Source organism: Delphinus delphis, chromosome 13, assembly GCF_949987515.2.
Source record: "Delphinus delphis chromosome 13, mDelDel1.2, whole genome shotgun sequence".
NCBI classification, from domain to species: Eukaryota; Metazoa; Chordata; class Mammalia; order Artiodactyla; family Delphinidae; genus Delphinus; species Delphinus delphis.
The window spans coordinates 21,688,177-21,703,377 of NC_082695.1; the positions used below are offsets into that span (position 1 = coordinate 21,688,177).

The 15,201-nt window shown below is 44.2% G+C and overlaps 2 protein-coding genes across 5 annotated transcripts in view; both read right to left on the minus strand.

The window, feature by feature from the left end:
- Nucleotides 1-15,201, minus strand: part of TTC28 (tetratricopeptide repeat domain 28) — a 661,711-nt gene that overhangs the window by 596,556 nt on the left and 49,954 nt on the right. The gene's annotated exons all lie outside the window — the stretch shown is intronic.
- The window catches only part of CHEK2 (checkpoint kinase 2), a 39,384-nt gene continuing 24,340 nt past the window's right edge, over nucleotides 158-15,201 (minus strand). For 2 of the 4 annotated variants that reach the window (XM_060029424.1, XM_060029425.1), the window contains exons 9-15: nucleotides 13,136-13,197; nucleotides 11,519-11,618; nucleotides 9,770-9,880; nucleotides 8,606-8,769; nucleotides 8,264-8,379; nucleotides 7,164-7,249; nucleotides 158-449 (exon numbers count right to left, since the gene is read on the minus strand). In XM_060029424.1, coding sequence (XP_059885407.1) covers nucleotides 306-449; nucleotides 7,164-7,249; nucleotides 8,264-8,379; nucleotides 8,606-8,769; nucleotides 9,770-9,880; nucleotides 11,519-11,618; nucleotides 13,136-13,197 — 783 coding nt within the window. In that variant the 3' untranslated portion in view covers nucleotides 158-305. The remainder of the gene's footprint in view (nucleotides 450-7,163; nucleotides 7,250-8,263; nucleotides 8,380-8,605; nucleotides 8,770-9,769; nucleotides 9,881-11,518; nucleotides 11,619-13,135; nucleotides 13,198-15,201) is intronic. The other 2 variants (XM_060029426.1, XM_060029428.1) reach the window with 2 other exon arrangements.

The window sequence follows — 15,201 nt, forward strand, 5'->3', positions numbered from 1 at the left end:
TTAACTGATACCTACAAAGAACTTTAGAGGAATAAGATATAATCAGAAATCATCAACCACTCCCCCAAATTTTAAATTTTTTCAGCAAATTTAAATCTGAGCCTCTAATAAGTCTTCCAATCTTGCCTTACAGGAGACTTCCTAAATAACCCCTAGCTGTGTTTCTCTAATGCATTAAACATGGTCTTCATTATTAAATCTTCTAAAGGTGCCAGAGCAGATCAAGCTGAAACAAAGTATCTACTACATTATTCCTTACCAAAAAAATGTTAAGCAATCACTGCTAAAGAGACTATTCAAACTCCTTATCCTCCACTCATTTGACTCTTCAAACTTAGCCTACATTTAATGACCATGATCCAGAATACCTGGGCGGGAACCTGGGGCAGAGTCATCGACTTTTCTTCTTCAAAAAGCAAGTTCTTAAATTTTCTCTTCATGTCCTCATCCTGTGAAGAAATGAAAAATATAAGTAGGCTGTGAATGAGGGAAAGAAAGCTCCTGAAAGGCAGGGCTAGGATGCCCCTGGAAACAGGGAAGTAGGCTAAGATGGAGATGAATGTGGAGAAAAGGGAAAAGTCTAATCAGCAGTCGGTGCTCAGTCAACACTGGCTGAACCAAACCCATACGCTTAAGAGCTCCGGGTGAATGTCTACTACTAGTAGACTGACTAAAACATAATGAGCAACTGTCACCTTTCCATTATATAACTATGTAACAAAAGGATTGGTTGACTAAAATATACTTACGGAATTACATAATTTCATCTGTGAAAACAAGGGAGCAAAGAAATAGCTGCTTATCCAAACCTGTCATATAAATTTATTTTCATTATATGATCCTTGAAAATCTGTGGTAGAAAATGCATTACAGTATGTCGCAAAGCCCCATCAAACTATTTCAAATGGTTTCAAGTGTTTTGACTAGTGTTAAGGTAGGAGAGAATTATTAAGGACTTGGTAAACCGAAAGGTGATATACAAATAATAAAAATAGAAGTAATTATTATCAATAGAATATAGCTGAAATATGATAAAATCTTCTGAAAGAGCATTTTCTTGGTTTTCACTATATTTTAATTTCATTAGCAAATAAATTTTATTTTGCAAAAAACAAAACAAAACAAACAAAACTCCAGGTGGGTCAGAGAGAACCATAGACCTTAGCAGTCAATCTTTCAGAGCCAGCATCCCAGATCCTGAGAGATGGCGATCAGGAGGTCAAAGGCTGGGGTTGGCTCCATGCTGCTCCCCAGATCTTTCCAGGAGGTCCCCCCTCCCACTGCCAACAATGAGACCAGTTAGGGTCTCATTGGCCACCAGGGCCACCCTAACAAAGCAACCCTGCACCCGAGGAAAATTCACGCAGCAAGCACTGCACAAGTTGCCAGAAGGACTTCAAGCCCACAATATCCCAGAGCTAATGAGAAAAAAAAGTGAACAGGTGTTTCTTGCTGCTGGAGAGGGAAATGAGGGGTGGGGCAGGGTACACAGAAAACTCCTGCCCACCTCCATGAATAATCACTTCTGCAGGGCTCACTTCTGCATCTGGGAGCCCTGAGAGGTGACAGCCCTCCCTACCTTCAGAAAGGTGAAACACCCAGGACTAGGACTTGGGCTTTGGGGCCAGCTGAAAGCTGAGCTCAGCCACTCACAAGTAGCATGTGCAGAATACAGACCCAGAGCAGCCCACTTCCAAATCCTCATGTACTTTTCCATCCAACCCCCGCTCCACTCCTCCCACTACGCCAAGTGCACCATGGTGGGTGCGGAGAAAGGACCTAGGAGTGAAGGCCTTCAATATTCAGCAATTTGATGGATATAGAAAAATTAGTGCTCGAGGATGAATTCACCTGTTCTACATCTAGTAGCTAGAATCACCTGCTTCCATCACTGTTTATTGCATCATTCAGTGTAGCTCCCCACTGCCCAAGTGCCAAGTTCATCTGGATTCCACTCCACACTGTCCTCTAGGATCTCACTTCTCAGCAAGGCCACTCTCAAAGGTCCATTCCTTATTTCCTCCTACACCTGCTTACAGCCTCCGCCAGAAATGCCTTCTGTGCCTCCCTGCCCACCCACCTCCCTCATTCATTCAGTGAACAGTTGAGGACGCTTAGATGCCAGGCACTGTAATAAGCACAGGGGCCTCCATATCAGAGGGACCCAACCAATGTTGAAAATGCTATTCCCCCGTCGCTGTGGCAACTGAATTGTGATTGTCATGGCTGAACTGTGTGAGTTATGACTGAATTGTGCCCCCCCCAGACCCCATTTATATGTTGAAGCCCAACCCCCAGAATTGTGACTGTATTTGGAGACAGGGCCTTCAAACAGATAATTAAGTTAAAATGAGGCTCTTAGCTTAAATATAAGACATGACACCATAAAACTCCTAGAAGAGAATATAGGCAAAACATTCTGACATAAATCGTACCATTGTTTTCTTAGGTCAGCCTCCCAAGGCAATAGAAATAAAAGCAAAAGTAAACAAATGGGACCTTATCAAACTTACAAGCTTTTGTACAGCAAAGGTTTTGTTTGTAGTTACAAACAAAACCAAAGGACAGCCTACAGATTGGGAGAAAATATTTGCAAATGATTCGAGCAACAAGGGCTTAATTTCCAAAATACATAAACAGCTCATACAGCTCAATAACAAAAAAAATCAAACAACCCAATCAAAAAATGGGCAGAAGACCTAAACAGACATTTCTCCAAAGAAGACATACAGATGGCCAACAGGCACCTGAAAAGATGCTCAACATCGCTAATTACTAGAGGGATGCAAATCAAAATTACAATGAGGTGCCACTTCACACTGGTCAAAATGGCCATCGTTAAAAAGTCTACAAATTAAAAAAAAAAAAAAAAAAAGTCTACAAATTAAAAATGCTGGAGAGGATTTGGAGAAAAGGGAACCCTCCTACACTGTTGGTAGGAATGTAAATTGGTGCAGCCACTATGGAAAAACAGTATCCAGGTTCCTCAAAAAACTAAAAATAGTTGCCATATGATCCAGCAATCCCACTCCTGGGCATATATCTGGACAAAACTATAATTCAGGGGCTTCCCTGGTGGTGCAGTGGTTGAGAGTCCGCCTGCCGATACAGGGGACATGGGTTCGTGCCCCGGTCCAGGAAGGTCCCACATGCCGCGGAGCGGCTGGGCCCGTGAGCCATGGCCGCTGAGCCTGTGCGTCCGGAGCTTGTGCTCCGCAACAGGAGAGGCCACAACAGTGAGAGGCCCAAGTACAGCAAAAAAAAAAAAAAAACTATAATTCAAAAAGACACATGCACCCGTATATTCATAGCAGCACTATTTACAATAGCCAAACAACCTAAATGTCCATCGACAGATGAATGGATAAAGATGTGGTGCATACATACAATGGAATACTACTCAGCCATAAAAAAGAATGAAATAATGCCATTTGCAGCAACATGGATGGACCTAGAGATTATAATATGATATCACTTATATGTGGAATCTAAAATATAACACAAATCAACTTATCTATGAAACAGAAACAGACTCACAGACATGAAGAACAGACTCGTGGTTGCCAAGGGGGAGTAGGGGTGGGAGAGGGATGGACTGGGAATTTGGGATTAGCAGATGCAAACTATTATATGGAGAATGGATAAACAACAAGGTTCTACTGTATAGCACAGGGAACCATATTCAATATCCTGTGATAAACCATAATGGAAAATAATATGAAAAAGAATGTATACATATATATAACTGAATCACTTTGCTGTACAGCAGAAATGAACACATTTTTTTAAATATAAATTTATTTATTTATTTACTTTTGGCTGCATTGGGTCTTTGTTGCTGTGCACGGGCTTTCTCTAGTTGCAGCGACCAGGAGCTACTCTTCATTGTGGTGGGTGGGCTTCTCATTGCGGTGGCTTCTGACGGAGCACGGGCTCTAGGCGCACGGGCTTCAGCAGTTGTGGCTCACGGGCTCAGTAGTTGTGGCTCACAGGCTCTAGAGCGCAGGCTCAGTAGTTGTGGTGCACAGGCTTAGTTGCTCCGTGGCATGTGGGATCTTCCCGGACCAGGGCTCGAACCCATGTCCCCTGCATTGGCAGGTGGATTCTTAACCACTGTGCCACCAGGGAAGCCCAACACAACATTGTAAATCAACCATACTTAAATATAATAAATTTTTTGTTTAAATTGGGCTCTTAGGGTGGGGCCTTAATCCATTATAGCTGATGTTCTCATAAGAAAAGAAGAAGACACCAGGGATGTAAGCACACAGAGAAAAGACCAAGTGAAGACACACAGAGAAGGCAGCCACCTGAAGGGCAATGAAAGAGGCCTCAGGAGAAACCAAACCTGCTGGCACTTTGAAATTGGACTTCCAGCCTCCAGAATTGTGAGAAAATAAATTTCTATTGTTTAAACCACCCAGTCAGTGGTACTCTGTTATGGCAGCCTGAGCAAAGTAATACTGCTATGTCATCCCCAGGCCACCCTGCCCTTAGACAGTCTCCACACCGTGTGAACTTGTGGGTACCAGAAGCCCTGTGGGCAGTCCTCATCCTGGGGATCCTCCATACTCTGTGCCTACCCCTATTACCACATGTAGCTCACTGCTCTGTAGTCAGGGTTGGCCGCCACCTGGACTGTGTATCCACAGTGCCTAACAGTGCTTGACACATGAGCTCCTTACCTGTCCTCTGAAAGCATGAATGAATGCGTGAAGAGATGAAACCATGCAGCCAAACAGAAATGACCACAAGCCTATTTAAGCCTGTATTTAAAAGAAGTCATCAGTTGGGAATTCCCTGGCAGTCAAGTGGTTAGGACTCAGTGCTTTCACTGCTGGGGCCCGCATTCAGTACCTGGTTGGAGAACTAAGTTCCCACAAGCCATGGCACAGCCAGAAATGAAAATAAAAAGAGTCATCGGTAAGCAGTAATCTGAAAAAGGAGATCATTACATACCACAGATAGAATGTGTATCTGTAAATACCCTTCCTTTGAGATGTCTACAATCTATTCAAAAATGTGACATTGTAATATGCCTCCAAGTTAAGCAGGAAAAAATCCTCTATTTCAAGAAGTAAACATGGACTTCCATGGTGGCAGAGTGGTTAGGAATCCGCCTGCCAGTGCAGGGGACATGGGTGCATGCCCTTGTCCGGGAAGATCCCACATGCCGCGGAGCAACTAAGCCCGTGCACCACAGCTACTAAGCCTGCACTCTAGAGCCCGCGAGCCACAACTACTGAGCCCGCATGCCACAACTACTGAAGCCCGCGTGCCTAGAGCCTGGGCTCCGCAACAAGAGAAGCCACTGCAATGAGAAGCCCTCGCACCGCAATGAAGAGTAGCCCCCTCTCACCGCAGCTAGAGAAGACCCACGCACAGCAACAAAGACTCAACGCAGCCAAAAATAAATTAATTAATTAATTTAAAAAAAAAAAAAGAAGTGAACATGAGGTCAAAGGTGGGTATAAGGGATGCGCCCAAAATTGGACACTGTTAATAACAAAAAAGAGATCAGAATTCACATTCCAAACACTCACTCCAGTGCCAGACCCGTAAAACCATTTAGTTTCCTCAAAAACACTGAATTTTCCCAAAATGAAACCTAAACTGTCACCAGCAGGTGATTTTTGTGGGCACTTGGCATCCTCGTCCTCACTGAATGTTCACTCCGCCTTCTGCTGCAAAAATAAAATGTGGACAAAAGAGTATTCAAGTGAGACCCCTGTGGCAGGGTTGAATTTCACCTTTTCCTTAGTTGTTAACAATTTTGAGACAAAAAGTACAAGAAAAATAGGCTATGCTTGTTTGTACATTTTGGGCAGATGTAAACCCTGTTCCCAGGCCTAACTGGCAAGCTCTGTTTTCTTCAAGATTAACACAGCTCCTCTACCTCCATATCTGGCCCCCAAGAGTTTCCCTATTAAGGCCCATGAAAAGAGCCAAGAGGAATGTTTTCTTTTTCATCAAAATTAAGTCCCCACATGCAAAGGCACCCTTTATTTCCAAATTCCTTTTCTCTAGGGTCCTGCAGTTTCAAATCTGTGTGGTCTATTAAGTGCTAAATCATCTGACAGATTTTTTTCTGGAGGGACTGCTGTTTCCAGGGCAACATCCCAAACACATATATCTACTTTTTGTTTCTTGTAAGGATTTCTCGTTCTCAACCTGAGCTGGCCTGAGCAGAACTGTTCGGTGTGAAGGGCTGGAAGAGAGAAAGAACGAGGACACTCTTCCCAGAGCTCCAGAAGCACAGTGCTGAGACTAGATGGCCCAAGGAGTTCCTGGACTAGAAATTCCCACAGTATGTGAGCCTCCAGCTCAAACAACCTGGTTAAGTCCCCCATCCCCACAGGAAACAGAGACCAAATGAAAGTTAACAGAAAGGCATATGGCTGTGCTAAAAGGAACTCCACTTAACAGAAGACCTGGCATCCATCAAAAAGCCTGCCCGAGGCCATAGTGAATTCTAACACCAAAGACTAGCCCACCAAAGCCACTAAGGACTTCCAACCCTGGCAGCTCGAATGAGATCAGTACATAATCTAATGGCAGCCACAACCCCCAGCAGGGACACAGAGGAAATGCAGACTTGAAAGGCACAGGTGACAATCTGCTAACGGCATGCTGACTCACCATGAACGAGAAGTGGGACCCCTCATGCCCAATCACTTGGGCTTCAGAAATAGCCAGATTCTACCCCAGCGAGGCTGCTCCCCTCCTCCCACCCCTGCTTCCCTGATCTAAGGTTGAAGATGGCTGGAACGCAGCCCATCCCGCCCGTCTGGGGTACGGTGTTTGAGAGAAGAGAAGGACATAGCTAGGGTGGAAATTTGGAGCTAGAACAATCTCTCAAAGGAGCACAATGGAACACAACTGAACCGCAGACACAGGGAAGCCAAGTGGAACCAGGACAGGCCATAAAGTGAGCTTGTCTATCCAGGTCAAGTTGTAAAGGTTGCACACAAACACGAGACACACCCACGCTCAGACCCACAGACAAACATACACATACCGACACACCTAAACCTCAGTCTTTAAAAATTGCATTAAACAGACCCAACAAAGCAAACGTATGTTTTCATCCTCTTCCCCATCTCTCAGGCACCGTTCAGGGCTGCCCGGGTATTTTAGGCTGGCAGGCACTGCCCCATACACACCTGAAGCCACGGGTGTCTTAAAGCTTCTTCTGTCGTAAAACGTGCCTTTGGATCCACTATCAACAACTTCTTGACGAGGTCCAGAGCTAAAGCAGTAAGATAATTTGGCAAATCACAGTGAGAAGGATAAAGGCATTAAATCAACAAAATTAGAGTATGCCAGAATCACAGGCCAACATCCAGAAAGAGGAGAGAGGGGCTGAGGTCATTGTGATCAGTAGGCATGGCCCCCTAATCCTCCCCACTCTGTATTTGTCCACGTGCTCTAGAACACCAGGAACGACCATGATGCTCCCCAACACTCCCTGCTCAGACATCACAACCTCTTAGCTCTCCATCCCTACTCTCCTTGCTGGACTCAAGTTCAAACTAATTAAAGATGAACTTCCCCCAGTTCTAAAACTCAGGATGTTCAGCCAACTCTCTCCCAGACCCACAGAGTGATGGTGAGAGCTCCTCGGCCAGCGAGAGCTCGCTCCTTGAAACAAAGGAGCAGAAACAAAACTTGACGGCCAGCAACAAGTGGAGGCTGGTTGTATATTGCAATATTATTCCTTAGACACTGTGACACTTAGCACAATCATCTGTGGTACATTGTTTTAGTTTTCTACTTTTTCTTTTGAGAATTACAAAGTTACCCTTTTAAATTCTAAAATACAAAGTAATTACATTTAGCTCTTGCTGTGCTTACTAATTCAAAGGAGACCTTGTAACTAAAAAGTTACCCATTATTTTGCACACTTAAATAGATACCAGGCACAGTGAGCATATTACACTTAACCCTCACAAAACCCCTTAAGGTAGGGGTTTATTGTGCCCCTTTTACAAATAAATGAAATGGAGACCCAGAGATGTTAAATAACTTGCCTAAGGTCACAGAGCTAGGAAGTAGCTGACCCGGGACACGAGCCTACATCAGCCTGGCTCTGTAGCCCAAGTTCCTAATAATTTCCTTTGCCTCTCAAATGGTGCAAAACTAACAACAGAAAATAAGAACAGGATTGACAGGAGAAAACATCACAGAATTTGAAAAGAAATTCCCACCACGGCACACACACATTCTAGCAAACCACAAATTCTTAACCCTTTCGTATCCATACCCTCCTCTGAGACCTCTGACCAGACTTCAGGAATGAAGTTGCATTTTCCACTGGTGATCTGATCCTTCAGTGACACGTGAGTCTTATGCTCAGAGAAAGGTGGATACCCACTAAGGCTTAATGTTGGTAGAGAGAGAAAGGAAAAGAAATCAAGTGGCATTCTCAGTGGCATTCATGGATACATCGATTTCTTTTTCAGCATCATGAAAAATTAGGTGTTGCTTTAAATTGATGGTCAAAATAAGTGACCTAAATTAAACACAAGCTCTCGACCTGGACACATTGCTGATTTCACCTAAATACCTCCAACCAGAGTCTGAAGAGATGAAAACTTTTTCTTACCAAATGAAAAGAATAACTCCTAAACTCCAGCAGTCCACAGCACGGTTATATCCAGCAGTCCCAAAAGAATTAAGAACCTCAGGAGCCAGGTAAGTGGGGGTACCACATAAGGTTCTCATCAGAGAGGTCTCCCCCAAAATCTTGGACTGCCCAAAATCAGTAATCTAAAGCAAGGACAAAAGGGAATCACTTTTAATGACATCATAAAATAAAGAGTAACACAGTCTGCCAGTCCCAAAAGACATGCAGATTAGAACAGTTCCTATCCTATGGTTCGTGCTGCCATTAATCTGGAATCTACACATTGATGTTTTGGTAAGGTAATTTTAAACTCTGCAAGTTATTTAATTTTGCTTAAATGAAAATTCCTGAGCCAAGGAACTTAAAGGCCCAGGTTTTCTCAACTTAGATCTGGGTTTTCTGTAACCTTACGAAAGGCTTATAACCGTAAACAGACACTCTAGAATTCTAATTAGTTATTCCTGGTTCTCCTTAGACCCCGGTTTCTCAACCTTGGCTGCAAACTGGAATACCCGAGGAGCCTGAGGAAAATATTTACACCTGGGTGCCATCTACAGTGATTCTGAGGCGTAGGCTTGGTGTCACGGTTTGTTTGGGTGGTTTTTTTTGGGTTTTTTTTTGCAGTACGTGGGCCTCTCACTGTTGTGGCCTCTCCCGTTGCGGAGCACAGGCTCCAGACGCGCAGGCTCAGCGGTCATGGCTCACGGGCCCAGCCGCTCCGCGGCATGTGGGATCTTCCTGGACCGGGGCACGAACCCATGTCCCCTGCATTGGCAGGCGGACTCTCAACCACTGCGCCACCAGGGAAGCCCTGTTTGGTTTTTTTTTAAATCAACAGAGGAATCTAAAATGAAGCCAGGATTGGGAAGTGCTGTTTTAAACAGAGGAAGACAGGGGATGTGTTTCTCCCATCTAGACCCCTACTTCCTCCCTCTGAAGATGAAAGTGGCTTATACACAATGGAGCTCAATAAATGCTCATTACATCTGGATTGGAGCAATACCATCTGATCTCTAAAAGAATTGCTAAAAGTGGGAAGGTCAAGTTCTCTACCTTTTTATGGTCCTACTTTTTACTTGATGAATTTAAAAACAGTTTCTGAACAGAAATCTACTGGCCACATATAAAACATACATTTCTTACCTTTATAAGGCAGTCCTCTTTTTGAGATGAGAGTAGAACATTCTCTGGCTTTAAGTCCCGATGTATAATGCCATTTTCGTGAAGGTACTGCATAGAAAGACAGGCATGACCCTTAGATATATCGAGTAGTATGTGAGTAGAGAGAGAAAGAGAGAGAGAGAGAGAGACACACACACACACTTTACAGCTGGATGAAACTGTAAGCCATGTTACTCACAACCATATTCCCCCAAATCATAGAAAACCACTGGATAAATGGATTAGTGTTTACAAATTTGTTTGTAAGAAACTCTTTAAAAAAGTAGAAAAATGGGGCTTCCCTGGTGGCGCAGTGGTTGAGAATCCGCCTGCAGATGCAGGGGGCACGGGTTCGTGCCCCGGTATGGGAAGATCCCACATGCTGCAGAGCGGCTAGGCCCGTGAGCCATGGCCGCTGAGCCTGCGCATCCGGAGCCTGTGCTCCGCAACGGGAGAGGCCACAACAGTGAAAGGCCCGCATACCGCAAAAAAAAAAAGTAGAAAAATGAAAAAGGCAACTTATGACAGTAGACATTTTACTTCACTCTTCAAAATAATAACTATCCCTTCATATTGGCAGAAACAGAAGATGTCAATTTCAATAAAAAAATGTAAATGGATGATATAAAATATTATGAGACCATCTTAAACTATAAAAATTCCACCAAAATAGTACATTTGGTTATTCCATCCCTGAGAATATTTTTAAAGGGACTCTGTAAAGTACACGTGTAGATTATCTGTTTGAACACCCAGAGTTAACATATTCCTTGATGCAAAGATTAGTCTTTGAAAACTATGGCTGAAATAGAATGGTGATATTTCTTTGTGTATTCATTTATATATACTAAGTCATATTTCTTTAGGAAAAACAAGTTTCCCACATCCACTGATCTGTACTCAATTCATCTTAATATTCTTGGTATAATATAAGGTTGGGAACAAACCATTAAGAGAGTAAAGCACTGGTTAGGTATTTATGCGCTTCAATTTTCTCTGGATATCCCTCTGGCCTAGAGGAAAAATTCTCCAAGACACCTCCACTCATCTGGTGAAGCCCCCAGGGTGGGCACCCAGGTAGACCAGCCCCTGGAAAATCTCCCTCAATCCTCACCCAATGCAAGAGCTGCTCCCAATCACTGCATCTCTTGCATACAGTATGTTCTCAAGGGAAGAGGCCTTGGCAGGGAATCGCCACAACCAAATCTGGGTTGAGAAAGGGTGATGTTCTCTGAAGCATGCAGGGTGCCATCAGCTGTTCCTCCACCCAACACTTGCCCCGAATATTGAAGAGAAGGCAGAGCATGCCCTGCCTGCGTGCCTGCTACAGTTAACAAGATACTACATGTGTAAGAAACCCCTAGCACTGTGCCACGGGGTGTGATCTGTCCTCATACCTGCCCAGCTCCCCCCTTGAGGTAAGGGGGATTTTTGGAGGGATCAGGCAGCAGTAGAGATCCCTTCCCCTCCAGGAATACCTCCAAGCTAAAGAGAGGCCATGTGGGAATGTGTTTATTTCTTTAACTTCGTTTTTTTTTACTCTCTTAAGCCTCACAGCAAGAGCTTTCTCATCTGAGTCAAAGGGGTGGGATGTTTTTGCCAAGAATGGAACAACCCACACACACACTCTGTTCTCTGGGTTTTTATCCCTGGTCCCTCATCTTCTGCCTAACTGGGAGAGTAACACTTAAAAGAAAGTACACTCTCAAAAGCAGCAAGGGCTTCTCTTACCTGCACAGCCAGGAGCATCTGGTAAAAATAGAGTTTGCATGTAGCTTCTTTCAGGCGCTTATTTCCCACCACCCTATCAAACAGCTCTCCTCCTTCCATCCTGAAACACACAGGCAAAGCAGGGGGTTCATTCCTGGAGGGAAACTCACTTGGAAGGAAGAGAATAACACAAACAAAGCAAACTCATTAAGACAAGCAAAGTGTTCATTCACTCGACTCCCATTTGTAAAAGCAGTAAGGTAATAAGCCTCCTCCACAACAAAGATGTGCCCATTGGAAACTAAGGAACAAGGAAAGATGGAGGAAGAGCACGGTGGGAATTGCAGACGCTTGGGGAGCTTTTAAAAAATCTGATGCAGTAGATCAGAGGTGGGACCCAAGAGTCTGCATTTTTATTGTGCACCCCAGGTGGTTCTGAGATTGGTGTAGAGGAGAAAGCAGGAACCTACAATCAACTGGGGTCTGAAGCCCAGCTCTACCACTTCCCAGCTGTGGGACTTTGGGCAAGTTACACAACCTCTCTGAGCTTGTTTCTATCTCCTCAAAAAATGGGGATAAAATCCCACCTACCTTGATGGCTGTTGTAAAAATTAAGAGATAACTGATGTAGGTAAAGCACCTGGCACAGTGGAGATGCTTGGCAAGATTATTCAATCCCTCTGCAATTCAGTTCTCATTTCTGTAAAGTGGACCCAAAAACAGTAACTCACCAATAACTTGTAAGTAATCTGGATGACAGGAAAGTTAAATGAGTCAATCCCTGCGACGTGCTTAGAGCAGGACTTGGCTCATATTAAGTACTTAATTAGTATCAGTTACTGTTATTGTATTACTATTACTATTATTATTAAAATGTTTTAACTAGATCCAGTCAAATAACAATCTCCTATTTCATAGCAACAGATATTCCCTTAAGTACAAGGGCTGTCCAGTCTCTCCTAGTGCTATGACTGGGGCTGCTATTTATAATCTTAATGGTCAGCCAGCATAGCCACTGTTTCCCGCTCAGGAGTAAAGCCTTGTCTCTCTGCCATGACAGCCACTCCCAGAAACACTGCACATTTATGCAGAACGAACATCAAAACAGGTCTCTCCAGGAATGAGACAGGAAATTATTTTAATCACACCAAATAAACCTGCAAGAAAACCAGCACCTGAAAGATACTCAGGTGTCACCATGCAACCTGGTACTATGATCCCAAGCAGCAAGGGCCACCCAGGCCAGTTATTTCAGAGTAATAATATGTACCTGTGTTCGAGCACCTAGTGTGCCAGGTGCTCTGCTGGGGGATTTCCAGCCCTCACAGCATTTGAACCTTATGCATCTGTGCCTGGGGTTATCATTATTACCCCAATTTAACACAGGGAATATGAGACTCAGAGAGGTGAAGTAAACTAACCCATGGGTAGACAGTCAGTCACCAGCAGAGTAAGATTCAAACACAAGCCTCAGATCCACATGCCTTTGGACACACTAGAGGGATTTCAGAATTGATACTAACCCCCCACCACATACATACACTGAGGGTCCCCAGGATGGATAAATGCAAGCCACCATTAGGCTCTTTGGTGGCTTATAAACGTTTAAATGGAAACAAAAAAAAGTTTACTACTCACAATTCCAAAACAATATAATAATCTTCGGCATCAAAAAAGTCTTTAATCTTGATGATACAAGGCTAAAAGGGGAAAAAAGAGGAAAAGTAGTGAGAAGCTCCCCAAGAGGAAAATCCCAAGAGCAGAACTCAGGACATCCACCCAAGGGGTCAAGGAGGCCCAGACCAGGCCTCTGGCCCCCTGCCTCGGTACACTTTGAATTCCACGCACAGGGGACGGCAGAACACAGCACAGCTGGCTCCTGAGTGAGAAAATACAAGAAACTCTCCACCCCACCAAGCTGGTAAGAGAGCAGTTCACGCTTTGTATACAAGGCTGGTGCCAAGGAAGGGAGGCCAGTCTCCTCCCAGCCTTCCTCCTCACTGACCCCCAAGCACAAGGACTCGAGGACACCTAAGGAACCTGGGAGCCTAGCAGGTAGCATGAATAAAGGGAGCAGGCCAGGTGGGGAGCCCAGCCATCCTGCCAGACAGCAGGGCTATACAGCTCCAAGCAACTGGCACCACAGGGCACCCCATGTGAAAAGATCCTCCATTTTCCAAGAGAAGAGGGAAATTCCAGTTTCATTCGAACTCTACAGCACATCTGTGGGGTGGAGGAGAGAGACACACACACACATCTTTGGCTCATAGTTTGTGACCTCTGATCAATGCTGGGTGCATTTGCTGAAGAAGAACAGAGACTAGTATTGTACAGTTTAAAATGCATATTTAATAGAATGATTTTATACTTGGAAAGCACACCTATTGTTTTCATAGTACAAATGACTGACAGTAAAGCTAGTGGTCGGGGTAGAAAAATGATGTGGTGAGTATCTATTAGGGACATACACTCCCACCCAGCAGAGAAGAGGGTTGTGGTTATGTCTGAATTAAAGGGAAGGGCTTCCCTGGTGGCGCAATAGTTAAGAATCCACCTTCTCATGAGGGGACATGGATTCAAGCCCTGGTCCGGGAAGATCCCACATGCCGTGGAGCAACTAAGCCCGTGTGCCACAAGTGCTGAGCCTGCGCTCTAGAGCCCACGTGCCACGACTCCTGAAGCCCATGTGCCTAGAGCCCATGCTCCGCAACAAAAGAAGCCACCGCAATGAGAAGCCCGCGCACCGCAACAAAGAGTAGCCCCCACTCGCCACAACTAGAGAAAGCCCACGCGCAGCAACAAAGACCCAACGTGGCCAAAAGTAAATAAATAAATTTATAAAAAAAAAAAAAGAATTAAAGAGAAGAGAGCTGTAAGATTTTTACTTATTTATTTATTTATTTTTGGTCACAACCTACAGCATGTGGGATCTTAGTTCCCCAACCAGGGATCAAACCCGTGCCCCCTGCATTGGCAGCACAGAGTCTTAACCACTGGACCGCCAGGCAAGTCCCATAAGATTTTTAGATTTTAGATTAAAAAGAATAGCAAAACCTGCCAGAGTGATCTTGCTACAAAGCAAATTTCATCACTTCCATCGCTGATTAAAATCCTCCAAGTAGGGACTTCCCTGGTGGTCCAGTGGTAAAGAATCTACCTTACAATGGCAGGGGACACAGGTTCGATCCCTGGTAGGGGAACTAAGATCCCACATACTGTGGGGCAACTAAGCCCGCACGTCCCAACTACTGAGCTCCAGCACCTCAACTAGAGAGCCTGTGTGCCGCAAACTAGAGCCCATGCGCCGGAATGAAACATCCCGCACACCTCAGCGAAGATCCCACGTGCCACAACTAAGACCTGATGCAGCCAAACATAAATTAAATAAATAAATAATAAATAAATCTTAAAGAAAAAAATCCTCCAAGTGGTATCTCCCCATGATGAACTGTTAGACAGTGGTGAATGAATGCCCCACAGCCTCCCCAGCACAGTGGATCTTGGAAATACAATGCCGAGTGGAAAAGGCAAGAGTGGAAAAGGCAAGTCTCGACAGACATCAAAGAGTATGAGGTAAATTTAATTGTATGGGCAAAGTTTTTGTTGTTAAATTAATGGTGAGTTCAAAGGTGTTCACTTTATTGGTTTGCTTTATAATTTACACTTATTTTACACATGTCAAATATTATATAATTTTAAATTAC